The 26,498-nt window shown below is 62.1% G+C and overlaps 2 protein-coding genes across 4 annotated transcripts in view; both read left to right on the forward strand.

Annotated features, from left to right (window-relative positions):
• Positions 1-26,498, forward strand: part of NUP93 (nucleoporin 93) — a 104,484-nt gene that overhangs the window by 77,442 nt on the left and 544 nt on the right. For both annotated transcript variants that reach the window (XM_028501717.2, XM_028501718.2), the window contains 7 exons: positions 206-322; positions 1,026-1,144; positions 1,881-1,998; positions 2,193-2,276; positions 3,636-3,764; positions 5,904-6,040; positions 9,763-9,772. In XM_028501717.2, the coding sequence (XP_028357518.1) occupies positions 206-322; positions 1,026-1,144; positions 1,881-1,998; positions 2,193-2,276; positions 3,636-3,764; positions 5,904-6,014 (678 nt within the window). In that variant the 3' untranslated portion in view covers positions 6,015-6,040; positions 9,763-9,772. The remainder of the gene's footprint in view (positions 1-205; positions 323-1,025; positions 1,145-1,880; positions 1,999-2,192; positions 2,277-3,635; positions 3,765-5,903; positions 6,041-9,762; positions 9,773-26,498) is intronic.
• Positions 21,145-26,498, forward strand: part of SLC12A3 (solute carrier family 12 member 3) — a 29,701-nt gene continuing 24,347 nt past the window's right edge. Inside the window, exons 1-7 of one of the 2 annotated variants that reach the window (XM_036011866.1) lie at positions 21,145-21,476; positions 21,910-22,053; positions 23,376-23,451; positions 24,140-24,235; positions 24,535-24,674; positions 25,187-25,297; positions 26,255-26,366. In XM_036011866.1, coding sequence (XP_035867759.1) covers positions 21,195-21,476; positions 21,910-22,053; positions 23,376-23,451; positions 24,140-24,235; positions 24,535-24,674; positions 25,187-25,297; positions 26,255-26,366 — 961 coding nt within the window. In that variant the 5' untranslated portion in view covers positions 21,145-21,194. The remainder of the gene's footprint in view (positions 21,477-21,909; positions 22,054-23,375; positions 23,452-24,139; positions 24,236-24,534; positions 24,675-25,186; positions 25,298-26,254; positions 26,367-26,498) is intronic. The other variant, XM_028501816.2, reaches the window with a different exon arrangement.

Below are 26,498 nucleotides of genomic sequence, written 5' to 3' on the forward strand. Positions count from 1 at the left end.
TTTAAGAAAGCCAGAGCCTAGCTGATGAAGTAAATGGGTGCATTGCCCCGGGCAAGCATTCTCAGAGTAGTTTTCAGACTCCGGCTGCTTCCCTGCCTTTAAAATAACCTCTCTGTGTGCCCGTCTCTCTCTCTCTCTCTCTCTCCCCCCACCCCCTCTCTCTCCCTCTCTCCCCCCAAACCCCCTCCATACTTTGTCTTGTCAGCCTGGAGTCATCGATAAGTTTACTAGTGACACGAAGCCTATCATCAACAAAGTTGCTTCCGTGGCTGAGAGTAAAGGACTCTTCGAGGAAGCAGCAAAGCTGTACGACCTTGCCAAGGTACAGCGCGCCCTTCCGCCTTCAGCACTCCATCGACCTGTCGCCTTCTGGCGTGAAGCGCACAGGTGTCCCGGGGGCGCCACAACCGTTCCACTCCCGCTGCGAGCCCCTCTCCCTGGGGTGCAGGCGGCCAGCAGTCCCGTCAGGGTGGGCTTCCCACCAGCAAATTCATTCCCGGCCACCCAGGGGTGGTGCGCTGCAGGTGTGTCCTGTGGGTGCTGAGCTGTCGTCTCGCTGGGCGGCAGAATAAGCGTCCGCTGCTTTTTGATGGCGAAGCCGCTGGTGCAAGTGCCGTGGTGCCTACCCTCTGGCGGCTGCAGACGCACCCCTGGGTCAGAGCGTGGCCGGGGGGGAGGGGGAGGGAGGACAGCCGAGGCGCCCCGCGGGAGCTGGAAGGGGTGTTTCTACACTAGAGCGCGTGCTGGCGCCGAGGGTGGCGTAGCCCGAGAGAGACGACATTCTCTCCTTCCGTCAGCTGGGAAGAGGCTAACTCGCTTTTTAAAACTTAAAACTGGATCGAGGTCTAATTCGGGTGGAGAAAACTGTGCAGATGTTAAGTGTACATACAGCCCGAAGAGTGTTCCCGGTCAAGGCACAGACCAGTCCCGTCCGTCACCCCAGAAAGTCCCCTCCCGTGTTTGGTGCTTTAGTTGTCCCTTTCCTCGACGGCGTGCCCCTCCCCTGAATCTGACGTGTCCGGCAGAACGCCGACAAGGTGCTGGAGCTGATGAACAAGCTGCTGAGCCCCGTGGTCCCGCAGATCAGCGCCCCGCAGTCCAACCGGGAGAGGCTGAAGGGCACGGCCCTCTCCATCGCGGAGCGGTAAGGCTGGGGCTGGGACCAGTGGCTGCCCTGAGCGTCTTCAGCTTCCCTGGAGACCCCCCCAGCACCCCCAGAGCTTCCCTGCACCACACCAACACTCGCTACCAGCAGGCTCCAGACATTTCCCCAAGAAGGAGGGCGGGGAAGGGTGTCTCGGCGTCCTCACCCAGCACGTCAGGTCCGACTGTAGGGACTGCGTTCACCCCCGCACCGGCGCCAGCAGAGGCATTTGGGGGCAGAGCTGGTGGCAGCTGGTCGGGGAGTTCTTGAGGGGGGTAGTAGCCAGCGTTTCAGAGTCCAGCTTCCTCCTGAGAGGACCGAGTTCTCACACTGGACTCGGTGTGGGGGGCCGCCGGGCCGAGGCGGCCGGCATTCCGTTTTGTGCCTGCCGCGGCGCTCCCAGTGAAGCGACCCGGGGGTCGGGGGTGTGTCCCCAGGGCAGTGAGGAAGACCGTTCTCTGGCAGATGAGACAGGTCCACTCAGGAAACCGTCCCCAGGGACGGCGGCTGAGGCTGGACGACATTGCTTCGTGCAAAATACTTGTGGGAGGATGCACGTCAAGCCTACTGTCAAAAGCGCAGCCATTTCAAAAAGAAGTGCTATTTTTACTCCTTAATTCACCGCCTGTAGAGAGTTCAAGAGGTTCTGACATTTTGCAAACGCCATCCTGAAGCTCCAGGCTACACAGAAATTCGTAACATGCCCCCAGCCCTTTCCCTGTCTGCCGTCTCCCAGGTACCGGGCCCAGGGCATCAGTGCCAATAAGTGTGTGGACTCCACGTTCTATCTCCTGCTGGACCTGATCACCTTCTTCGATGAGTACCACAGCGGCCACATCGACAGGGCCTTCGACGTGAGTGTCGGGAGGGGTGTGGGGAGTGCAGATGAGCACGTGCCCCCGAAAATGCACAGCGGTGCGTGGGAGTCGCACGGGACAGAGGAGGCGGCACCGGGGTGCCTGTTGCTCCGGTGCCGGCTGCGTGGGCATGGCAGTGATGCGGCTGCGATGCCGGGTCACAGGGGCCGCCGGGCTTTTCTCTCAAACAGATCATCGACCGCCTGAAGCTGGTGCCCCTGAATCAGGAAAGCGTGGAAGAGAGAGTGGCCGCCTTCAGGAATTTCAGCGACGAAGTGAGTCCTTTGCTTCCTGAGCTGTGGAATGCTCTTCCCCGCTTCCCCCGGAAGTGTTGGTTGTACCGGAGCCAGTGACTCGGAGAGCCCTGCGAGGTGGCCGTGCAGGCTGAGTTTGCTAAGGCGACTTCCGGCTCCCGTCCTCGGGCCAGTGCTCCTGTGCATGTGCGTGTGTGTGTGCATGTGTGTGCTCGTGTGCGTGTGCGTGTCCTCCTCAGATCGTTGTCCTGGTACCTGACTCAGGAAATGGAGTCCATCAGACCTGCTCTGGGGAGGGACAGGTCTCCTCCGGCTGGTCCTGTGAGCTCTGGTTTAACGTGTCACTGTCCACCTGTCCGGGAAGGCGTTTTGGAGCTTGACTGCGATCTTCTTTAAGTAGTTCCATCCCGTGAATAAAACGTGTGTCACGTTTCCCCTCCCCTTCCCCTTGCTGAACCGTTCTGTCCGGAGGAGCAGGTGCAGTGGCCATGGAGCAGTTACCGGCCTTGGAGCCGCAGAGCCACGGTCCCTCTGCAGAGTTCTAGCCCACGGCCGCCGTCTGGCCTGAGGGCGCTCAGCGGCCCACTGCAGTTGTTAGGAGAGCTTAAACCGTCTTCACGCCCAGGCCCCGCCCCGGAAGCTCTGGTTCCCTCACCGGGGCTGTCCTGGTCGCCCCGTGTGCAGCTGGGGTAGGACTAGGCTTCTTTAGGGCCGCAGACACACAGGGCCTGCCGGATGTGGCACTGGTGGCGTTTCAGTTTAAAGCCCTCGCTCAGTAGCCAGCACTGTTTACAAAACCACGTCTCTGTCGCGGAGGAAGTCTGGCTTCCGCACGTGTGGGGGGTGGCCCGCCATCTGCCCCTCCTCCCCTCCCCCCACACCCGCTGTCATCCACCCCCACCACCTGTTGTTCTGTTGCTTCCTGTGCTCCAGACACGTCGCTCAGGGCACAGGCGCACCAGCGCCCGCCCCGTAGGCGCTCCCAAGGGCGCTCGCTGTCAGGGCTGAGGGTCCAGGGGAGTCAGTCTGGGGGGTCTGAGACAGGGTGTCCCCGCCTCCTGATGTTCAGATCCGCACTTTGCTTGGTGGTCACCTTGCCAGCACCGCTCCCAGGCGGTCAGCCTGCTCTGGGCTCGCCCTCTGCCGGGCAGGAGCAGCGTGAACGCGGCGGCAGGAGCGCGGCACACCTGACCTTCTGCACAGTCACCTGGGCTGTGCTCTCACACCGGATGTCTCAGTGCCCTCGCCTCCTCCTGTGACTGTAGCCCCACCCCCTGCAGCTGTGGGCGAGCGGCGTGAGCGGGCCTGCCCGCGGTGCCCAAGCCTGTCCTTGGCCCCAGGCTGGCCCCTCCCTAACCTCCCGCATTTCTCTCCGAGCAGATCAGGCACAACCTCTCCGAAGTGCTCCTCGCCACCATGAACATCCTGTTCACGCAGTTTAAGAGGCTCAAGGGGACCAGTCCCTCCTCAGCGTCCAGGCCCCAGCGCGTCATCGAGGACCGCGACTCTGTAAGACCCCAGCTCGGGCTGGCCCTGTGCGGAGGCCGCCTTCCCGGTGGCCGCCTGCTGCTCCTTGGGAGGCCGCTGGCTCCCATGCCGCCCGGCGGCCGGGCAGGCCCGTGTCGGGACCCCCGGCAGGGATCGCACGTGCGTGGGATTGCCCTTCTTCTCGAGCTCCAGCCAGAACAGAAATAGACGCGCCGAGTCTGCCGGCGTCACCACCTTTTACAGAGTCAGACAGATGCTAGCATCTGCAGTGGCCCCACGGGAGTGTGCTGCTCATTCTAAAGTACAAGGTGGTTTCATGGGTCCCAGCACATTCACAAACCCGGACTGATGTTTGGCCAGCCCCTGGATTTGGGGTACACCCCTGTTTCTGCTCTCAGCTGAGCCTCACGGTGACCCCAAGGGGCAGTCACTGCCATCCCTGTTTTGAGGCCTGGAGTCGGGGAGCAGCTGGCTTCTGGAGGCCCCGCGGGTGGCAGGGAAGGAGCCAGGTCTGGGCGCCCCACCCATCTGGCGAGGGGCCACTGCCCTCTCAGCTTCCTGTGGGGCCCCGGCATGAGCGGGTCAGGCGGCGTCCAGGCCGCAGACTCGGGGCCTCACAGAGCGTGCGCCGCCCAGTTGATTTGACCCGAGGGCAGAGGTGTTCAACCCAGTTAGACTGTTAAACCTGTGAGTGTTCTAGCTCTCCCTTTCCCTCGGCTTTTCCACTTACCGTTCGATGAGGCTCTCAGTAGGGCTTTTAACAGCCATACCTGATTTTGGCAGTCGAGAAACCATATCCTTGAAAACCCTGTCTTCTCCCCCAGGGATGCCCGTGGGCACCGTCTGCCGTGACCCCGGCAGGCACTGTCACTGACGCGCCTGCCCGGTGAGCGGCGGTGGCAGTGTTCGCCTGCAGCCTCATAGGCAGCCGTGCCTGGGCTGGCGCACCGACGTGGGGGGCTCGGCCGTGCGTACCCGAGGCAGCTGCGGGCATCGGAAATAGTGCCAGGAGGCGTGCCAGCGGCGGGCACGCTGCCCTGGGGCCTGGGCAGTAGCCTGGTGTATGTTTGTGTTGGAAGGAGCCCAGGCCGTGCGGCCGAGAGTGCAGTGTTAAGGCGGGCGGGGGGGGGGGGCAGTTCTGGTCCTCTGGGTGCCGCTCACAGGTCCGCAGAGGCCCACAGAGAGTGGAGCTGGGGGCCTGTCGTCCCCCTCCGACGGGAGCTGTCTGGAGACCCGCTGAACTCACACCCTGCGGGTTTTCGCGTCTGCCGGCTGCCCGCCCAGGAAGCGGCCTCCTGCTTCTTGCGCAGCGCAGCCAGCAAGGGGCACTTTGAAAGAAGATTTAATGGGCATTCGTACCATGAAGCAGACGTTTCTTTTGCTTTGGACAGTAGTTGGGACGTATACTTGCCCACTTATCTCACCCGTCAGCTAGAAAGCACTGCCTGTGTGTTCTTCCCGAGCGGTCCTTGGGAAGTCCCGTCACAGTCCAGAAGATGTTTGTGGGCGCTGCCTTTCTCTTTCAGGTGTGGCTCCTTCTCCTGCAGGTGTAAGCGTCCTGCAGATCTCAGCTTGGGGCCACACAGAGCAGTTCTCCAAAGTTTCTGTACTCCTTATTCAACTTATCAGTTAGAAATCGGAGTGAAGGTTGTCTTTCAAAGGTTTCTGTAGACATCTGAGCTAAAATCTTTTTCCCTCCTGGAACAACCCAGGAATCCCATAATACTGTTGCCTGGGAAACGAGGGCCAAGCCCTGAGGCCAGGAGGGGAGGAGCGCGAGCTGGCCCGGGGCTGCCCTCGGTTGCAGCCGTCCCCTCCGGGTGTTGCAGACCCCTGGGCAGTGGACTCTCTGGGCAGTGGACCCCCTGGGGAGCAGGTGCACGGAAACCAGCCAGGAGGGCGAGGCCTGGACTCGCAGGGCAGGTGGTCTGAAGCCCGGGGCCGGGGCAGAAGCTGGTCACGTGTCCAGCGGGCCCGTCTGTCTTTTGCTCGGTGGAAGGGCTTCGGCACGTGGGCCCATGGACGGGCTTTGCTGACCCAGCGCCGAGCTATCCACCTCCAGCAGTCTGCCCCAGCGCCGAGGGATAGGAACCTGAAGACCCTGGTGGCTGCCCCCAGCCAGAAAGTTAACGGGCTTTCTTCTCTCCCCCTTTCCCTCAGCAACTCCGGAGTCAAGCCCGAGCCCTGATCACCTTTGCGGGGATGATCCCCTACCGCACGTCCGGGGACACCAACGCGCGGCTGGTGCAGATGGAGGTCCTCATGAATTAAGGGCATGGAGGGACCCACCGGGGCGGGGGTTCCGGGTCTGGTTCTGGTCCTGATTCTGTTTCCGTTGTGTTGTGTTGTGTTTTGTTTTGTTTTTTTCTATTATGTATTTTCGTCAGCACCAATAAATTTCTTTGATTTGTATTTCGTTACACATTTTTTCTTTTCTTTTTTTTTCTTTGAAATTTTGTTTAACTTTTTATTTGTGTGGGGGGAGGCGTCTTCAGTGGTGCTCGGGCCAGAGAACAAGAGGCCTCCCCAGGTGTCCGTGATTTGGTTGACGTTGCCCTTAAACGATTAAAAAGTCCACCCAACACGAGCAAGGACATGCAGGCCCTGGCAGCTACTTTTGTTTAGATCTGCTGTTTTCTGAGGCGGGCTCACGGCCTGTTTGTCGCAGTGTCACTCGGATGCGAGGGCCAGCCCGGGCCATGGGTGAGCGGCGGTCAGTGTGTGGGTGTCCGGCACTTCACGTCCCCCCTCTCCTCTCGGGCATGCCTGGGGTCCAGTGGTCCGAGCCCCTCCTCCGGACCATCAGCTCCGACTCTGGGACCACCCAGTGTGCTGCTGTCGTGCACCCCCTTGGAGAGGGAGACGTGGGCTTAGAAGGAGACGGTCTTACAAACAGACGTCACGGGTGTCCCCCCCTCCCGGGATCTGAGAAGGGCAGCCTCCCAGCTTCCACCCGGCCCCCGGAGCTGCCCAGTGAGAGGTAACCACGGGCCTCGAGCGCCCCCCTCTCCAGAGGACCCGGAAGCCCCTCCTCCCCTTCTCTGGCCGTCAGCGCCTCTGCTTGGGCCGTGAGGCCGAGTGGCCGGGCAAGTGCGTGAGTCCCACTCTGAGTGTCGGGCACCTCTGGGCACTGGCAGTGGGTGCGTCTGTGTTGTGCTGAGCAGAGGTTGTCCCTCGTCACCGGCTCTGTTTCCTGCCACCAGCCCTGCAGGCCGGGCCTGAGCTGGAGCAGAAGTGAGGACGAGGGTTTGTCCTTGGAAGGGCCGGCTGGCGGGGGATCGGGGGTGGCCAGCTCGGCTGGTTTTGTGCCTGGGGAGGGCTCCCCCAGGAGGGTGTTGAGCCCCCCAGAGTCTCCAGAGGTGCTCCTTGCTCCTGCGGAGAAATCTCCCTCTCGTCACGGGGCACGGTGACCCTCGCCACCCTCTGGTGGCTAAGATAGTGGTTAGCTTGCTTTCCTTTGGGAAAAGCTGCTGTGTAGATCATAGGACTGCATAGATCACAGGTCAATTCTTCATCAGTTGGATTCCGTCTCCGTCACACGTGAGCCCCGGGGTCAGCAGGGGCCACTTCTGCCTCCGCCCTCCCGTCCCATCACCCCGCAGCGCGCACTCTCCGCTGAGCTCGGCTAGGAACGTCTCGGAAGGTGAGCCCCGCAGGGACCTGACGGGGCCGGTCGTGCCCCGCTCGGACGCACTGACTGATGCTGTCGGCAGGTCGGACGGTTTGCTCCAGCAGTGCTCTCACCAGAAAGAAGACTGCTCTGGGCTTTCCCTAAAGTGTGACAGTGTTGTTTCGTGTAGTTTTAAATACTAGGTCTTGTAGATAGATATGCGACGATGCCATAACCGAGAGAGAGTGCTCCCTGGCTCCCCTCTGCTCCTCCTCCTGACCAGCAGGCTTCACTGTGCGTTTGCCCTCCCTCGCACCCTGCGGCTCGGCCAGCCCGGGAGAGGAGAATGGCTCGGGAGTCCTGCCAGGGCCTGGGGTCCTCCGCGCTCTGACAGCAGAGGAGACTACAACCCGCAGAGGGAGGGCAGCCGCCGCCCCTAGAGCTGCCCTGGCAGGGGCGCTGCAGGGCTGAAAGGAAAGCCTGGCTGGCGTTTGAGGACCTGCCCGGAGAGGGACACTTGCAGGGGAGATAAGACAGCAGTTCACACCAGAAGGGCCGGGTTCGCAGAGCAGGTCCCCGTGCTTGACCTGGCTGCCGGTCCTGGGTTCAGGCGCGGCCTGCGGGGTCCAGAGAGGTGGGAGAGACAGCTGCGTGTGCAGGGCCACACCCCCGGCAGGTTCCCGTGTGCCCGCGGGGGGCAGGGTCGGGGTCCGGTGGCGGGGAAGCCGCCTCAGAGTCATCCTCGGTGCACCTGTTTGGGAGTCTATCCCTTGCCCCTCAGCACGGGTCCATGCATTTGCCGTGCACCCAGAGAAGCGGAGAGAGTGGCACTGAGTCTTCCGTCCTCCACTGGGGCGGGTCCAGTCTGTCCAGCGGAATCGGGGCACTTGGGGACGCGGTCCGTGCCGGCCTCAGAGCGGCTCACCGTGAGCTCGCCGAGACGCTGAAGGGACGTGCTGGCTCCATCTGGTTCCTCGAAGAGGCCTCAAAATTCCATTTCAAGGAATCTGTTCCTTTGATTGATTGTTTGTTTGTTTTAATGAAACAGCTCTGACTGCCTAACTCTAAAGGGAAAGCTGGAGGGAGCTCTGTCAGAGCGAATCCTTTGGTTTTGCCGTTCACAGAGCAGGAGGTGCCCACTCACCCCGGGCCCGGACGTGGGCCCCCTGCCCTCCGAGAACGCAGTCTCACCGGAGACTCCAGCGGCAGTGCGGCCGCCACGGTGGTTCTTCCTTTAAAGAACCATCGCTTCACTTCTCGGGCTTAGGTTACTTCCAACGGTGCTCCGGACCCCTTCCCACAGTGGCTGGCATTCGCTGGTTCGCTTTTTATATTCCCTCCCTGCCTGCTCTGTTTCAGCGAACTCCTGATCAGACCCTTAATACTGGATCCAGCAGTTACGTGTGGCCGAGCCCCGTGTCCTGCTGCCGTAGGTGCATCCCACAACCCTCGTTTCTCCGTTAGGCGTCCGAGCCTTCGCTGGCGCGTCAGGTAGTTCACGTGGCCGCCAGGTTTCCGTGGTCCTGCTCAGGGAGTGACACGGGCCTGCTGAGGGCCCCCAGTGTCTGAGTGCCTCGAACCCCGGGCTGGTGCTGGTGGACCCCGCACTGACGGGGCTCTGGGCCTCAGCCGGCCATGGAGCCCGGCGGCCCCATGTCCCGCAGGGAGGGACTGGGAGATGTTCCCTGTAAACGTCCTCTTGGAAATGCGAGATGTATGGCATCCTCCAAGGTGCCCATTTTACATCAGTGAAATGTGACCTTTACATCTGCATTGCAGGTGTATCAGGAAGAAGTTGGCCATGTCAGGCTGTTTTCGGGGTCCCACATGCCTCCCCACTCTTCATTCTTCTAGGCTGGCTTCAGAAGTCAGCAGCCCCCACCCCGTCTCCTGACAGTCTCACCACACAGCACCCCGCACGGGGGGTGGGGGGGGCGGGGACAGAGGGAGTCCGCCTGCCTGCCGGTTGTTTCTTACTGCAAAGGTGGGTGGGAAAACCTGAAGGCCACCGACCAAAACATTTTGAAAAGAAATTTCAAGTGCCCTGCGCTTCTCCTTGCCTGGGGATGCATCGGTGGGGACTGGCGGACATCCGGGGCCTGGCCGGCCGAGCCCTGTATGCGGGGGTGTCAGTCCAAGTTCAGTGCAGCCGTCACAGCCAGGTGATGAAAGTCCCCGTCCCAGAGTCGTCCGTGAGTCCAGGGAAGGTGGGCTCGCTCCCCCGGGCCTCTTCGTGGAGACCCTGGTGGCCTCAAGTCACTGCCCAGGGAAGGGGAACCTCCCTCCTGTCCTAACTGGGATTTTTGAAACCGCTCCTGTGTGCCCTGCCCCGGGGAACCGGCCCACCGTGGATGCCCAGCAAATGCCCGAGCGGATTCTTTGCTCTGGCCCCTGCGCCAGCGGCTGCTCCACGCCCTCTGTCCCACCGCCCAGCGCCCGGGTTCCCGCCGCTTGGACGGGGGTCCCTGCCACTTGGACGGGGGTCCCTGCCCGGCATTCGGTGTGAAAGGGCCCTGGAGAGGGGTGTCTCTCGGGGTTAGATGAAGCAGGGCTCCTCAGGCTGTAGGGAGTCGTGGTTTGCTGTGAACACCAGCAGAGACCAGATTTTCAGAGAAAATTTGAGAAGGCGGCAGGGAGGGCTAGCGGAAGCCCAGGATTGCATGGGCTCACTCCGTCCTCCGCGTTGCCCTGCTTCTTGGGGTGGGGGGAAGGAGTTCGCCTCAGAGCAAGGCGTGGGGGAGCTGGTGGCCCCAGAGGGGATCTCTGGGGACAAATGGACACATGGAGCTCCTACGGGGGCCTCCGCAGAGCCAGCCTAGACGGGAGCTCAGGTGACATTCAGGCCAGGCCCCCCACCCTCCCACCCTGTCCTGTAGCTGGGGCCCCTTGGTCTGGGCCGGAGTTAGCAAGTGAAAGCGCAGGGCAGGAAGTGCACGGGAGTTTCAGGTAAAGGACAGATGAGCAAGTGCTCAGCAGGGGTACATCCCAGTTGTGTCCGGCTGCCCCCCCAGGCTGGCCGGTGACCTGAGAGAGGACCGTCGTCACCGGGACGGTTTAGAGGAGCAGGGGTGGGGGGACTGAGGGAGGACCGAGGGCTTCGGCCGCCTGGGGTCTGCCGGGTGTTCCCGACCGGGAGTTTCAGATGCGCGTTTCCTGAAGGGGAAGCGGGCAGAGCACACTTCCCCACCTGGTCAGTAACCTCCACTAGAGATGCACCGGGAGGATTCCTCGTTTCCTTCAGTTGGCCAGTTGTTTTCTTTCTGTCTTTGCTTTTCTGGCCTTGTCGCTCTGTGTGGGGTCCGTGGGAGGAGGACCCGGGTGGGACAGGGCCGGTGTGCGTGGTCTGTTGTTCCTTTCTGTGCGGTAACCTCTGCGTTTACTCTGTTTAGGATGGCTCCTTCACCACCACCCCTGTCTGTAGCCCGTACCCTTCCGGAACGTCCTCCCAAAGTGCCACGTGCCCCCTCTGTTCAGGCCGGCAGTGGTGCAGAGGCCTCCCTGGGGCCTGCTTTGCTGGGAGTGTCGTCCTTAGCGCAGCCTGGGGCTCCTCCGAAGGCCACAGACGGGCCTCCTCCCAGCCTGGGGGGCGCCGCGCCGGCCCCTCTCCACTCCCTGCGAGGAAGGCTGAGGCCTGCCCGGGCCGGGGTCTGCGGAGCCCCCACAGGTCTCTGTAAGTACAGACCCCCGTCCCAGCTCCGGAGCCTCGCGCTCCCCCAGCAGCCCCGGACCTCAGTGCCCTGACCAGGGGGCCAGCGCAGTCTCAGGGTTTGGCCGGAGGGGGACCCAGCGGAGCATCTGGGTGAGAGAGTCAGCACGCTGCACCCCTCGGGGCTGGGAGCCAGGAACTGCCTGTGGCCATTGATTTTGGACACTTACTGGAAAGCACCTTAAAGGGGGTCGTGAGCCGCTTATTGGCCTTGGGGGAGGGGCGGGCGGGACTGGGGGACTATGTTTTGGCCACATGGTGGGAGAGACCTGGGCCCAGTCACGGGCAGACACATCCCCCGCTCCCTGGGACTGTGTCTGCCTGTCTCTGACCAGGAGGGGCGTTCCCACGGTCTGGGGTGTGGGGTTCTGCTCGGGGATGTGCCAATGGCTGAGGAGGAGGAGGGTGTCTGTTTCTCTCCCCTGGGGGACCTGGCCCGGATCAGGAGCTCTGAAGGGACTTGGCCCAAACACCTGGTGGCCAAGGAGCTACATGGGAGAGTTCCAGCCCCGCCCCCTTTGCAGGGGAGTCCTGGGCTTTTGGGGTCCCTGGGGCTCCAGGGCGGCCATTCCCCGGTGAACCACCTGGGCATCTGGGCCTCGTGCAAGTGCCTCCACACCCTGCTGTAGGGTTTAACGGCCTCTTCGGGGACAGATTTCATTTACTTTTAGAAAGAGGGAAAGGGAGGGAGAAAGAGAGGGAGAGAAACAGCAATGTGCGAGAGATACATCCATCGGCTGCCTCTCGCACCACCCCACTGGGGACCTGGCCCGCAACCCAGGCGTGTGCCCTGGCTGGCATCTGAACCAGTGACCCTTCAGGTCTCAGGCCAGAGCTCAGAGCCAGGCCTCAGTTAAAACCTTTAAAAATGCCAACCAGGAGGTCACCCCAACATGAGCGGGACCTTAGGGGTTCCCTAGGAAAGGCCAGGTTCCCATAGAAGCCCCAGGAAGCCAACAGCCACAGAGAAGTGTGAGGACAGGTGGTGGGCAGCAAGCCCCCCACCCTTCGCCCCCCCACCCTTCGCCCCTCCAGAGCCTGGAGAAGCTTCCTGCTGGCTGTGCTGGGAAAGTCATCTTGGGGGAGGTCAGCTGGAAATTCGTTCCCTCGGTTGCTGCAAAAGCCTACGTCCCAGACACACCAGCCTGGAGGCACCATCTCTGTCACAGCCCAGCCGGCCCTCCTGCACGCGCAGGGCAGGTCCCGGGCTGAGCTCCCTGGCTGGGGTCCTCTGGGGGCGGACAGCAGTGACCATCCGCATTAGAAAGCGCTCGGGGCCTTAGAAGGAGTCAGAGGCTTCCTTGAGAACTCAGTTCTGAAAGAAAGGAGCTCAGCCCCAGTGGGGGCAGAGCAGGGGAGGAAGACCCCAGCCTGCTCTCCGGGCACGGAGCCCCGAACAGCGGGCAGCAGCCCCCCCAGGCTTCCGGGCCCGGCATGGTCCAGGGGCAGTGACAGCCTCGGGGCAGGCCTGGAAGTTGGGTGAAAATCTCCTCTTCACCCTCTGGGCATCGTGGGCCCGAGGGCAGGTTCTCTGTCCTCTCCGCTCAGGAGCACAATGGTGCCGGTTCCTGTTCCCTGGGTCTCTCGGGGAGAGGCAGTGAATTCCTAGAGATCACCCCCTTACCCCCTGTCACCTGGGAGCCCTCGGCGGGGGCTCGCTGGGGCCACCCTGCGCCCAGCCTGGTTTCCACGGGCCTCCAGAGCCATGGGCGTGCCCTCCACCACCCGGCTCCTGCCCTTGGCAGTGGGTCCCTCACACGGGTGCAGGGTGCAAGCAGTCACCACTGCCCCGGGGGTAGCTTTTTTTCCTCCAAGAGACAAAATGAGGTTAAAGTCACCAGACTAAAAATGTGCTACTGGGGGACAGACGTTGACATGTGAAGTTCAACATGTAAGTCCCGTTGTTTCAGCGACTGCCAGGTGGAGAAGGCAGTTGACAAACGTCTGAGCCCCCGCCCTGTGCCGGGCGGCGTCCCAGGCACCACAGGGTGGCGTCCCAGGCACCGGGACACGGCGGCGAGTGGATGGAGCTCCCTGCCCCCAAGGAGCCGCATTTTATGGGTGGGACTGGCCCCTTCCTATAAACCTGGCGCTCTCCTCCGCAGGCCGGCCTGACCTGAGAGCCTCACCATTCAGCGCCCCCTGCAGGCCGCGGGGCTAAGAGCTGGGGGCTGATTCTGGACGCTGAGGCACAGTCCCCGCTTTCCTCAGCGTAGGTGTGGTTGGAGGAGGGGGGCAAGCAGGTGTGAGTGCACAGGCGTGCACACAAAGCCTTGCGAAATGAAAAAAAGGGCCAGGATTTCCTGGGTCGGGGGCTGAGGGAGGCCTGTGCAAGTGACCAGGGCTCCCACCTGCAGACATCGGGTTTGGGGGTGGGGTGAGGGGGCTGGGTGTGGGTGTGGCCATCCCACTAGCCCTGGATACAGGGAGCCCAGCTCTGACCTTGGCCCGGCCCTAGAGGTGTGAAGCAGCTGTTAATCACGCCCATGACCTTGAAGCAGGCGAAGCAGCAGGACTCAGGTGAGTTGAGGGGCCCTAGAGCCAGGTGGAGACCTGCCAAGGTCAAGGGCTTCCCCTGCAGCCCTTCCTGGCCTGGCCATAGGGGATCCACCTTGCTGAGGAGGTGAGTTCGTGGAGGTGGGGGCTCCTGGGGGGTGGGGTCCATAAGGCGGAGAGAGGAAGGGTGGTCTGAATAGGGGGGTACACTGGTCTGTACAAACCAGTGATCAAGGGCACCTGCTGGCCTTGGGCAGAGAATCCAGCATAAAAGGCAGTGGCCACTATGGAATCATGTGTCCACCCAGGCGAAGCAAGCTCCTGAGAAAGCTCTCACAGCATGGACAGCCCTTTCTCAGGAACACGGCGTCAGCATGGCCTTTGTGAAGGAGCGCCGGTTTGGCCGGCTCGGCCTCAGTCAGCACGCCTGTCCTCTAGCTCCCGGCTCCTGCTCTCCCTGCTGGCGCTCGGCCCTGGTTCCGCGTGGGAACCACCTGGGGAGCCCCTCCCATGTGCTGGTTCGCAAGCCCCTGCCCTGAGCCTCTGACTTAGTGGGTCCAGGGAGGGGCCCAGGCACTGACTGGGGTTTTTAAAAGCTCGCCAGGTGACTTTCATGCCCTGGGCCAAGAACAGGGTCAAGGCCCCTTGCCCTGCCTGGAAGCAGGGAGCGAGGTGGGCCTTGGGCCTTTCTAGACACAGAATCCCCTCCCCACCCCTGGACACAGGTTTTCAACCAACCACCGAGTGTCTGAGATGCACCGAGTAGGGAGGTTGGGGAAAGAGGCCCCGCACCCAGGCCTGCTGGGTCAGCTTGCCCATGGTGTGCCCACCAAGGTCAAAGCCAGTCGGCCAGAATGTCTTCGGTGTTGGTGGTTGACCAGGAAACATGGCATCCGTTGAAGAATGTCATTGTGTGTGTGGGGGGGGGCGCGGTGTCACACTTCCGGGAAGTCACAGGTGGATGACACCTGACAACTCTGGTTGACTCCCAGCCCCTCGTCCAGATGTTTTCTCTTGTGGCCAGCTGCCCTGGTTTTCCTGTGTCCACCGTTGGGCAGACGCGTGCCTGGACGGGCTGGTCCCTGGTCCCCGGCCCCTGCAGGACATGTGCTCAGGGCTCAGAGCTGCTGCTGCTGCTGCCAACCGAGCTGCCCAGGCATAAGGAGCCGACTCCCATGCCACACGCAGCCCCTCAGACTCCCAGCTGTGGAGCCGCGTGCCCTGGGGGACCCGCACCCCACCGGAGCAACCCGTCTGGAGGGGGGACTCCCCCTGGGTCCAGCCCCCCGCCCCACCGCAGCACAAATGCAGCCTGAAAGGCAAACGTCATCTTGCAGCTGAACGCTGGGGTGACCCCCAGCAGAAGACCCTCTGGGGTTCTGCTTTGGGGGAGGAAGTAGATCCACAGCTTATGCCAAGGGTCTGTCTGCTAAAGGGGCAACCGGTGGGGTGGGAGAGGCTGTCGGAGCTTCTAGGACCCTCCGGAGGGTGGTGTCTGTCAGGCCCCTGAGCTCTGATGGCTGCCCGGGGCGAGGCTGGCGCTCTCTGGGCTTCCGCTTTCTGCTCCCGGACGGCTCTTTCCCGTCCCTTCCCCCACCTCTCATGTCTAACAAACGTTAGCAACTGCCCGCAACAGAACAGAAAGCGCTGACCTGAACAGTCAAGGAGGGGCCGGTGTCCTCCCATCTTTTGTGGTAGCTGAAGAGCTGGGACCAAACAGTATTACCCTTCACATCTTTGCATATGTTTGCATATCGTTTTGTACATATTCATATGATCTTTGTAGAGCACCATTAATGTCCTCCAAAACACTGCTTTCACAAGCTCCCCCTCTTGACCCTTGAAAGCCCCACTGACGGCGGGGGGCGGGGAGTTCTCCATTGGACAGATGGAGAAACTAGCACAGAGGGACGGGTCCGAGGTGGTCAGGTAGGTGGTGCCGAGGAGCCCCGTGGTCCCCACTGCCTCCCCGTGTCTAGGGCTGGGCCAGGCTCAGGGGAGGCATGGGGGTGGCTAAGCCTTGAACAGCAGCCTGGTGACTCTAAGCCCTCCCTCTCCTGCTGTGGGAGCCGGTCAGCAGCTCCGGGCTCTCGAAGGGCGCGTGAACGTGCATTCTGACCGAAATGCACCCGTGGGGTTCAAGCAGAATGGCCATGCTTTCAAGGTAAAAAAGGGTTTGCAGTGAAGTCGGAGAAGCATGTTGAGGTGGCCGGCCTGAACTCAGGCCCCTCCTGTGCTAGAAATCTTCTCCACTAAGCCTGGATGGAGGGGTAAAGGGTTGGTGGATATTTCTTCATCAGAAGAGTAAGAGGGAGGAAAAAAATGAAATCTCACTTTTGTCAGAGAAGGGACCACTGATCACAGTTCTCCTTTTTGCCTTGGCTGCCAGGAAGCTCCAAGCTAACGTTTGGCCATTTCCATCATTAAATGGTAGCTTGCTTCTTTTTGCCTTTATCCTACCTCTGCTGTTTCATACACCGCACTCCACCATTGCCCCAGCGGGTGGAGGTCATCCCTTCTCTGAACCTGTGTAGCATCTAAGCCAGGGGTAGCATCTAAGCCAGGGGTCTGTGCCTTTGTGCCTTGGGACGAGGCCACTGCTGGCTTTACCACCCCTGATGCACTGTATGCTTCTTAAGGTTAGTGATCATGCCTTCTGTCTGTCCTCCAAAGCAGCCAGACTGTAAACCTTACACTGACTTCCAGAATGAGTGTTGGCTAAATAGGCTTTTTTAAAAAAGCAAGTCTGACCATGAAGAAGGAAAAAAAACTTCTTCCTTTAACAATGAAACCATGTTAACTCATCAAGCACATTTCCCTTTTTGCTTTAGCAGCCAGTAGCTTCAAGGGACTTCAGAGTCTAACTGCTCTAACGTTGTCTGGGTAGAAGGACCAGGGACACAACAGACACACTTATGTGGCCAGCAAGGCTCAGGAGAAACCCCAGTGTCTTGGTCCTGGTTGCAGGAGCGGTTGCAATCCAGCCTCTGGTCCCCCAGGCCTTCCCGGGGGTCCGTCCCTCCGCCCTCGCTCTGCCCCGCTGCGCTGCTCAGGATTCTGTGTCAGCTCCCCTCGCCCCGGGGACCACCAAGTCTGTGAGCCCCCCGTGGGCAGGGACCCCGCCTCCATCCTTCACATCCTTCCATCCCTGCGCCCTGGCGCCTCTGTGGCCACCCGGGGCCACCACCCGTCGGGGAGCATGCTTGACCAGGCCGGTTGGGGTCTCCAAGCCACGAAGCCACCCCCCCGGAGGAGCAAGCCGGCGGAGTTCTGGTATCGTTGCTGCAGCTGGTGTTGTGAATCAGGCCGACGAGCAGCGCATCCTCTTACCCGGCTATTTCACGACACCAGGGTTGCATCATACCCATCCTCTCCAGGCGAGCCTCGTGGGACGTGGGACCCGGCAGACACGGACCTGGGGGTGGGGGGGCGGGGGCGGGGAGTCTGTGGGAAAGATTGTTGTTCTTGGCGAGCAGGATGCTCCTCAGGACCAGCCGGGGGGCCTTCCCCAAAATGCGGATGCTGCCCCCAGCCCTCCTCTGCTGCAGGGCCACAGAACCTCCCTCCCGCCTGGCGCCAGGGAATCAGCAGGTGACGGCGGTGGCTGAGGGATGCTCAGACCCCAGCCCAGGGCTCCCAGCTGGGGCTTCGTCCCTGCTGATTGCTGCTGCGGCCCCTCCCGCCCTCCCTGGCCCCGCCTGGCCCTGCTCACCGCACCGCGGCTTACGCCGGCAGCTTTCCTCTGCCGCCCAGGACGAGGGCCAGGCTCCGTGCCCTGGCATTCAAGTCCCTTCTCTCCAGCTTTCCCTGCCCACCAAGGAGACTGCCGTCTCCCCCACAGAGTCCCCCATTCCTCTCCGCTCTGGAGCCCTCACCCCACACACACCAGCAGGCAGGTCCTGCCACCCCCCACGGCCCCCCTGGCCCGACCCCACCACCACCACCACCATGCACCTGCCCTGGCCCCTGACTGGCCTTGCCTCCCTCAGTCCACTCCCCCACACAGTGGCCAAAGGGATCTTTGAAAAATAGAAATCTGACCATCACATGACAGAACATGGAACTTCCTTTTTTTTTTTTTAAAGATTTTATTTTTAGAGGGGGAAGGGAGGGAGATAGAGAGAGACATCAATGTGCAGTTGCTGGGGGTCATGGCCTGCAACCCAGGCATGTGCCCCGACTGGGATTCGAACCTGCGACACTTTGGTTCGCAGTCCGCGCTCAATCCACTGAGCTACGCCAGCCAGGGGCTAGAACATGGAACTTCTAACCCCAGCTTAGATGGTGCCTCCTCCATGTCTCAGAGGCCCTCTCCCCGGTCCCTGTGCCCCAGCCATACCCGCTCCCTTGCTGTCCTGATGCCCCAAGCACACCAACCGCCCACCCCAGGGCCTTTGCACAGGCTCTGCCCGCTGTCGGGAAGCCCTGCGCACAGATGGGTGGCTTCCTGTCCCTGTGGGAGCTCAGCTCCAATAGCTCATCCTCAGAGGGACTTCAGTGCCCCTCAAAAAAAAAAAAACCAGAAAGCTTTGTTTCCCTCACAGCACGTGTCACTGAGTCGCTGAGTGTGTTATAATGATTGCTGGTCTACTGTGTCTCCCCTAGAATGTGAGCTCCAGGAGGGCAGGGCCTGTGTCTCGTTCCCCGTGTCTGTGTTGCCTAGCACAGGGCATCATGCCCTGGGCATCACGGGGGAGGGCATGCTGATATGCAGGAGGCACTCAATAAATGTGTATGGATGAAGAAACAATCGGACCCCCTTCAGCCCCATCTTCCACCCTTCCTTCCCTCCCCCCCGCCCCGTCCCCACCTACCTCTTCTTCCCTTGCGCTGACCCTGCATTTCCCCCGACCCCGTGCCCCAGAGCACCCTCCGGCCACGCCCACCCCTCCTCACCTCTCCTGGGCAGCCCCCTCCTCTGCTGCTTTGCCTGCCAGGCTAGGTGGTGAGTTTCGGTGCCTGGTGTACAGGAGGGGCACAATGAATGCCTAGGTGCCTTGTGGCCCTGAGATTCAGAGGCTGCTGCAGGGCCCCCCACCCCCGTCCTCAACATTTCGGTGCTTGCACACAGGGGCTTCCCCTCCAGGGAGTTTCCTGACCACTGAGCCCCTTTTGCACCCCAGTTCTCTGCCCAGAGAATCAGGAAATGGGGCGAGGGGTCCCCGGCCTCTCAGTTAGGGGTCGACCTAGCCAAGGCCCCCCGGGGTCAGGTGATTTGCTCAAAGGCATTCAGAAGCTGAGAGCTGACCGGAGCCTGAGACCCCCTGCGGCCCCTTGGCAGGGCTCTGCTCGGTCAGGCACGCCCCATTCTGGGCCCCGGGTCTCAGACCCGAGGGGCTGTGAGTGCCCCCTGGAGGCTGCGGTCCTGGGAGGCAGGAGCTGCGTCTGATCCAGCACTGGGTGCCCGGCAGGAAGGGGCCCCCGTGGACATCTCTCAAAGGGGTGCAACTCCATCCACATGCAGGGACCCGCTTCCTAAAGGGGATCCCTCGTGCTTTGGCACAGGTGTTCTTATGGTCCCTTTAGCCCGTTCTACTGCCGAGCCCCGGGAGGGGTCCCACTCATACCCCTTCCCGCCCCAGAGAGAGGTGAGGGCAGGGGCGGGGCAGGAAAGGCGCCTAGATGCAGCCACTGTTCCCCTCCAGGGCTGGAAGGGACCTGGGAGCTGACCCGGCCTGAGCATTGCGGAGGGAGGAGGAAGGGGTCACCCAGGGCCACCCAGCCAATCTGTGGCCCCCTCACTGTGCCCCCTCCGGCCCCCCAGGTGGTGCTGGGAACCAGCCCTGCCCCTCCCTCCCCCAAGATCTTTATCAGGAATTTTCCACAGCTCCTCCAGGGTCAGGGCGTGCAGCAAGGGTGTCAGGGGACGAGGGGCAGCTGTGATTTTCGCCAGTCAGGTGGCAGTTTAAGAGCCAGAGGGTGATAAGATCTGCCCCGGGAGGCCCGCGGGAGGGAATGAGTAACCACGGGCCCCTCCCCGCCCGAGGAGCGGGGGCCCCAAGGTGGAACATTGACCAGGACGGGGGTCCTTGCCCTGGAGTCCCCCCCACTGGCAGCTGTCGTGGGGTCGGGGACACGCCCCTGCAGCAGGCTCCTGGGGAGGGGGAGGCAAGCCCGAGGGACGGTAAGAGGAGCCCCTGAGAGGTCCTTACACAAAAATCCACACATTAGGCAAATACACAAACTTTGCGAGGAGTTTCACAGCAGTCGCAACCTTTCGGGTTCGTCACCAAGTCCTGTGGTCCTGAGCTCATCCCCACGCCCGGCCCCCCAGGGAGAACCCCGGGGAGCTGTCCGTGGCACTGACCCCCACTTGGGGTAATTCTCTCCCCCAAGGGTTCCTACGGCAGCTCCTCTCTGCCCTCTTTGGCCTGGTCCCCTTTATTATTCACTCGACACACGTTTGTTGAGGACCTACTCTGTGCTCTCTACTTGCTTGGAATTAGTGCACATGATCGGCTCAGACCCACGCCCGTGAGGACCGGCCAACAAGTTGGATGGGATGGATGTCCTCCTTCCCGGAAAAGAGCGCTTGGGTGTAAAACCTTGCCCACAGTTTTTCGGGGCTCCTGGACTCCAGGTTAAACACCCCCTAACCTGGAGGGCCACTCCCCAGCCCAGCTTGCTGCCCTGACACAGTCTGAGCATTTCCACCGGCCCTTGCTGCCCGGCCCTGCAGCCTGACAGACACACCTGGTCCCGGGCCCTCTGGACCGGAGACGAAGGGGGACAGCGTGACCTGGTGGGCCCTCCAAAAGCTCTCAGTCCCAAGGGCGGACTCGCATTGGACTCCATGAAGTCCCGAAGATGCTGAGCATCTCAGAGCTGGTCCTTGGGGGACCCGTGTGGGCTCTGAGAACCCAGGTCTGGGAGGCAAAGTAGGGAGAGGGGAAAGGTGTCCCTCCATGTCCCTCCCAAGGGTGGCCGGAGCCAAGCACAAGCCAAGCTCTGAGGCCTGGAGCTGGAGCTGGTGGTGGCCTCGAGGCCTCCATTCATCCCCTGCCTTGTTCTCCAAGACTCTGGTCCTGTCCCCGACTGCCCCCACCGGGGCCCCTTCCAGAGCACCCTGTCCAGTTGCTGCACTGGTCTGAGTCCCTGTCCCATTCCCCACCGACTCAGCAGCACCATGAGCATAGCCACAGGGCCCGCTATGGGGGGGTCCCGGCTCCATGGGGTCACCACCCATGGCATGGAAGCTGTGCAGTGAAGGTTTGTTGGGCGAAAGGCTGACAGATGCCAACAAGCCCAGCAGGGGTGACGGGGAGGCGAGAGCTGCCCACACCCAGGAAGCAGATGGAGACGGCAGCCAGTGTGCAGGGCGCGCACCAGAGGGGCGGGAGGGGGCCGTGCTGGGGAGCTTGGGAGCTGGGGCGGCCCTTCCGGGCTGGAGTGGGGGCAGCAGGCCTTGCACCCGGCCGTCCTCCAGTCCCAGGCGCCCTGCTATCTCAGCGATCACACGGTGGGCAGGGCAGCCGTGGGCACGTGCTCTGCCTCCCACCCCTGTCCAGGGACCCTGCCGGCCAGCCGTGGGCGGTCCGGACCAACCTCCCTGCCTCCTCTCTGCTGCAGGCCCAGCCTATAAAGTCACCTGGCATGTCCCCGCCGACCCTGGCCCCCTCCCCTGACACCCAGAGCCACGATGGCAGAGCTGCAGGCGTCCGAGATGCCGGGGGACTCCACTCTGAGCAGTGGGCGCTTCACCATCAGCACACTGCTGGGGGGCGAGGAGCCCCCGCCACCGGCTGCCTATGACAGCAGCCACCCTAGCCACCTGACCCACGGCAGCACCCTATACATGCGGACCTTTGGCTATAACACCATTGACGTGGTGCCAGCCTATGAGCACTATGCCAACAGCGCCCTGCCCGGTGAGCCCCGAAAGGTCCGGCCCACGCTGGCTGACCTGCACTCCTTCCTTAAGGTAAGCATCAGTCTCAGGAGGTTGGCCACTTCCCTGCTGTGTGGCCTTGACCCAGTTGCCTAACCTCTCTGAGCCTTGGCTCTGTCGTCTCTGCCATGAGGCTGTGTCTTCCTCATGAGTCGAGAGGCCCGGATGAAATGTGGACGGGGGAGCTGTGGGGCCCTGGGCATGTGTTGTAGTGTTTACTGCCCAGGCAGCGGCAACCCAATCGAGCAAACTAGAGCTGCCTGGAGAGATAGTGAGCTCCCCGCGTCAGTGGAAGCATGCAAGCAGAGGTTAAGCACCCCGGAAAGAGACGGGGAGCAGAGAGGGAGCAAGGTCTGCATCAGGGAAGAGGCTTGCTGGGTTTGCCGCCGGGGAGGCTGGACTGTGGGGGGTGGAGGGCCAGGGGCCCTGCCCGCCTCACCCGCCGTGGTCCCCGGGCCCCCAGCAGGAAGGCAGCCACCTGCACGCCCTGGCCTTTGACGGCCGGCCCAGCCACGAGATGACGGATGGGCTCGTGGAGGACGAGGCAGGCACCAACGTGGAGAAGAGCCCCGGGGAGCCCGTGCGCTTCGGCTGGGTCAAGGGCGTGATGGTGAGTGGGGTGCGGAGCAGGTGTTTGGGAACGTGGGTGGGCAGGCAGAGCTCCATCCAGCCTCAGCTCTGACGTGCAGCCCCTAGTGGGCAGGGCAGGCCAAGGCCCATCCTGAACCTCAGTTTCCCCATCTGCATAGTGACCTCAAATTTCCTCTGGTTTTGTACTTCCTGACCTTTGTTTACCACCCCCTGCCCTCCCCAGACTGAGACCTGGCTCTAAGGCAGATCTCTTTCTGGCTACTCACTTGTCCCATGACCTTGGACAAGTTACTTAATCTGTGCCTCAGTTTCCTCATCTGGGAAATGCCGAGCATTGCACGAGTTAATGGATGTAAAGTACTTGAAGCGAGGGGGGCCTAGGAGTTATTAGAAGAAACGGCGTTTCCCCAGAGTGGCCACCAGAGGGCAGCACTAGCCACACAAATCCACAGTGTGTTTTTCTCATTCTCCACGATGGGAAGGGGCAGAAGGTTTGCTGTGGTGCGGAGCACCAGTAAGTCTGCAGACAGCGACGAATCAAGTGAACTGGGCTTTGGGCGACATTAGGGGACTTTACAGAGGGGGTTGCAGGAGGTGTAAGAGAAAACGTTAGTCTTGCTCTGGGAGGCAGTGGGCCCGCCTTCTGGCCTTACCTCTGCCCCACTGCCTCCTGGCTGTGCCTCGGGTCCTCCATCTGAACGGTGAGCCCCACCCACCCCACCCCCAGGGGTTCGTGTAGAGGTGCTGGATCTCCCGCCCCGACTGCGGTGGCCAGAGCCCGGCATGGCCTGTCCCGTGTCTCAGAGCAGATGGGAGGCCGTAGAAATCTCCCACACGCCCCTGTCCCAACCCGACTCGGCTGGGGCAGGCCTCGCCCCGGGGAATGTCAGCCTCAGCCAAGGGCTCTGCCACCTGAGGCCTGATTTCTGCCTGTATGGGGGGCATTGGCCCAGCTAGCATTTGCTGAGCTGCCCCGAAACGCCAGGCCCTGGGCCCGCAGCTGGCCACAGGGGCCGCGGCTGGGGCTGCCAGACACGGGATCCCGGGCTGGGGGCAGGGGAGGGGTGGCGGTGCTCGCAGCCCACCCTTGGGCCTCCGGGGGAGCGCAGGGAAGTGGGTGGGAGGGGCAGGCAGGTCTCTGGGTTCCTCCCCTCCCCTCCCTGCCCCACAAAACCAGGGGACCATTGAAGTGGGTGAAGCAAAGGACCCAGGCGTCTCCAAGGCCTAGGTGTCTGATGACACGACACGCCGTGACTGCAGACAGGGACTTGTGTGTTTGGCCTCGGGGTATCCGACCCCCCCCCACCCCGCAGGTGATGTCTGACACCCTTCTCCTCCCAGATCCGGTGCATGCTCAACATCTGGGGCGTGATCCTCTACCTGCGGCTCCCGTGGATCACGGCCCAGGCAGGCATCGGTGAGTTCCACCCTTGGGGGGTAGGGGAAGGTGTGCTTGAACTTGGGCAGCAGAGACCCTGGGCCCCTGCGGTGACAGAGGTCGGGGAGGTGTGGCAGAGGAGCATGGGACATGGGGTCAGCAGCCCTGAGGGCCCTCGCTGGCTCTGGGTGCCCTCAGCAAGTCACTGAACCTCTTGGAGCCAATTTCTGCTACAGAGCATCCAGGTTAGAAACTTGCACTCGGGACAGACCAGTGTTCAGATGCTAGCTCCGGACCATGCTGTGTGACCTCGGAGAAGGTTCTCAACCTCTCTGAGCCTTGGCTTCCTCATCAGTAAAAGAGGGGTGATAATTCTCTCCACCTCACAGACCTGTTGCTGGGTTTCTATGATGCATGTAAATGGCACAGGACTTGGCACCCAGAGGTGCTCACCAAGTGGTAACTCCTGCTTTATTTTTTATTATTAAAAAAGGGTACCTTCCCTTCCATACCTAATGACCTTTCACCTGTTGGCTCATCAGCCCCCTGACTCTCCAGGCTAGATCAGGAGGGAGACAGAAATCTGTTTTTCAGATGAGCAGACAGAGGCTCAGAGAAGGGAAGTGAGTTCAGTTACAGGGCGAACCAGTCTGCTGACTCAGGCTCCTCGCCTGGGACATGCTCCCACTGAGTTCTGGGGTGACCAGGTCCCCACCCGCCCCCCCAGTCCTGACCTGGATCATCATCCTGCTCTCGGTCACCGTGACCTCCATCACTGGCCTCTCCATCTCGGCCATCTCCACCAACGGCAAGGTCAAGTCAGGTGCGCCCCGCCCCACCCCCACCCCACCCCACCCCCACCCCCACCCCTGCCTTTCCCCACCCACCTCCCCGTATAGGTCCCCCAGTCTTCGCACTGGGGCCGGGTCTCTGAACTGCTCCCTACCCACCCCCAACACTGGGACACCCCAGGCTGCTCCTTCTGGTTCCAGGTGAGGGCTTTGGGATGGCCCCGGCTCCCCCCTGCGCTGCGAGCCCCACAGAGCCCGAGGCCACCCTCTCCCACCTCGGCTTCTCCTGCCCTCGTCCAGCCCAGCCAGCTGACTCTTCTGTCCCCAATAGGTGGCACCTACTTCCTCATCTCCCGGAGTCTGGGCCCAGAGTTAGGGGGCTCCATCGGCCTCATTTTCGCCTTCGCCAACGCCGTGGGTGTGGCCATGCACACGGTGGGCTTCGCAGAGACAGTGCGGGACCTGATCCAGGTGAGGCGGGGCTGAGCCCGGGTGGAGGGGGCCTGGGCCTCCTTCACCCCGTCCGGCTGGGCCTTCCTTGGCCCAATTTGCCCGTCAGGGACCAAGGCCACCACCATCTGGTCGCTGCGGGTGACCGTGACAATCTCATCGAAAGAAGGCCATTCCCCCAAGGCCCTTCAGGTGTGCGTGTTGCCTCTAGGGCTGCGCCGTCCGGGCCCTGCAGCTGCTGCAGCCTTTGGAGGCTCTAGCCGGCGGGTCCAACCTTTTGGTGTCTCTGGGCCACACTGGAAGAAGAGTTGCTTGGGGCCCCACACTCAATACATCGAGACACGGCATCACAATCAAGTAAATTCACAGCCATCCTGGGCCGCATGCAGCCCGCAGGCCGCAGGTGGACACCCTGTGAGGCGGGGAGGCGTCTGGGTTTGCGCTTTGCTGGGAGAGAGCAGCCGCAAAGGCAGGGAACCCAGGCGGAGGGGCTCAGAGCACAGGTCCCAGCCTGGCCCGTTCCCCTCCCCCAGGAGTACGGCTCGCCCATCGTGGACCCCACCAACGACATCCGAATCATCGGCGTGGTCACCGTCACCGTGCTGCTGGCCATCTCCCTGGCCGGCATGGAGTGGGAGTCCAAGGTGAGGGGCCAGGCTGGGGAGGGGACCTGTCGGTGCCCCGAGGAGAAGTGGGCGTCGTGAGCACGGGCCTGCTCCCAGCTCCACCCCTCCTTGTCTGTATCAGCAAGGCTTCAGGACCCGCTGCTATGACAAAGAAGCCCGAGGAAGGGGCCTTAAACCAGAGTCGCTCGGTTCTCTCTCCTGGAACAGTCCGGGTGTCCCTGGTTCCCGGGGCTCAGGTCCCAGACCCCTTCCATCCTGTGGCCTCTCCAGTCCCGGGTGTGACCCTCATCCACCCGGTCTGGTCGGCTGCCACCAGTCAGCAGGAAGGGAACCATCCCTTTCGGTCAAATCCCGTCGTCCAGAACCTGGTCCCATGGCCACCACCCCCAGCAGCAGGGGGCTGGGGGAGCACGGTCCCTGTGTGAACTGTGAAATGGGGGAGGGGCAGGCGTTGGGCAATGGCTGGCAGACTGGGCTGGACCTGGCCCCCACTGTCTCTCCTGTCGCCCTCCTCCACTCTGACCCCCACCAGCCGCGCCGGCCTCCTCGCTGCCCCTGGAGTGCGCCAAGCTTCTGCCTCATCATTCGGCTCACGTGTCTTCCTTCAGGACCCCCGAGACACATTTATAGACCACCCTGCGAAAGTAGCCCCCAACCCCACCCCCTTCGCAGCCCTGTTCTTACATGACATTCATGTTCCCTGTCCACCCGCAAGAGAAGAGCCCCGTGGGGGCGTCAGCTCCTGGAGGAGAGCCGGCAGCGGGATGGGTGACGAGTGAGGGGGGGAGGGATGGATGGATGGAGGGATGGATGAAGGGATGGATGGACGGATGGGTGGATGGATGGATGGATGAGGATGGATGAATGAATGAATGAATGAACAGGAGAGTGAGGCACCTGCGGCAGGTTCTTCCTGCTGGGGTGCCCTGAAGAAGTGGGGCCAGGCCACCTGACCTCTAAGTCCTTTGTCCCCAGGCCCAGGTGCTCTTCTTCCTGGTCATCATGGTCTCTTTCGCCAACTATTTGGTGGGGACCCTGATCCCCCCGTCTGACGACAAGGCCTCCAAAGGCTTCTTCAGCTACCGGGGTAGGTGCAGGTTGGTGCTCTGCCCACCCATCTGGCCTGTTCTGTGGGCACCGGGAGGACGGGGCCCTGGACTCCATGGCCAGGCGCTGCCGCCGGAGGTCCCTGCCTGCCCGGCTGGGCCGGGGGAGCGGG

Source organism: Phyllostomus discolor, chromosome 12 (genome assembly GCF_004126475.2).
Source record: "Phyllostomus discolor isolate MPI-MPIP mPhyDis1 chromosome 12, mPhyDis1.pri.v3, whole genome shotgun sequence".
Taxonomy (NCBI): domain Eukaryota; kingdom Metazoa; phylum Chordata; class Mammalia; order Chiroptera; family Phyllostomidae; genus Phyllostomus; species Phyllostomus discolor.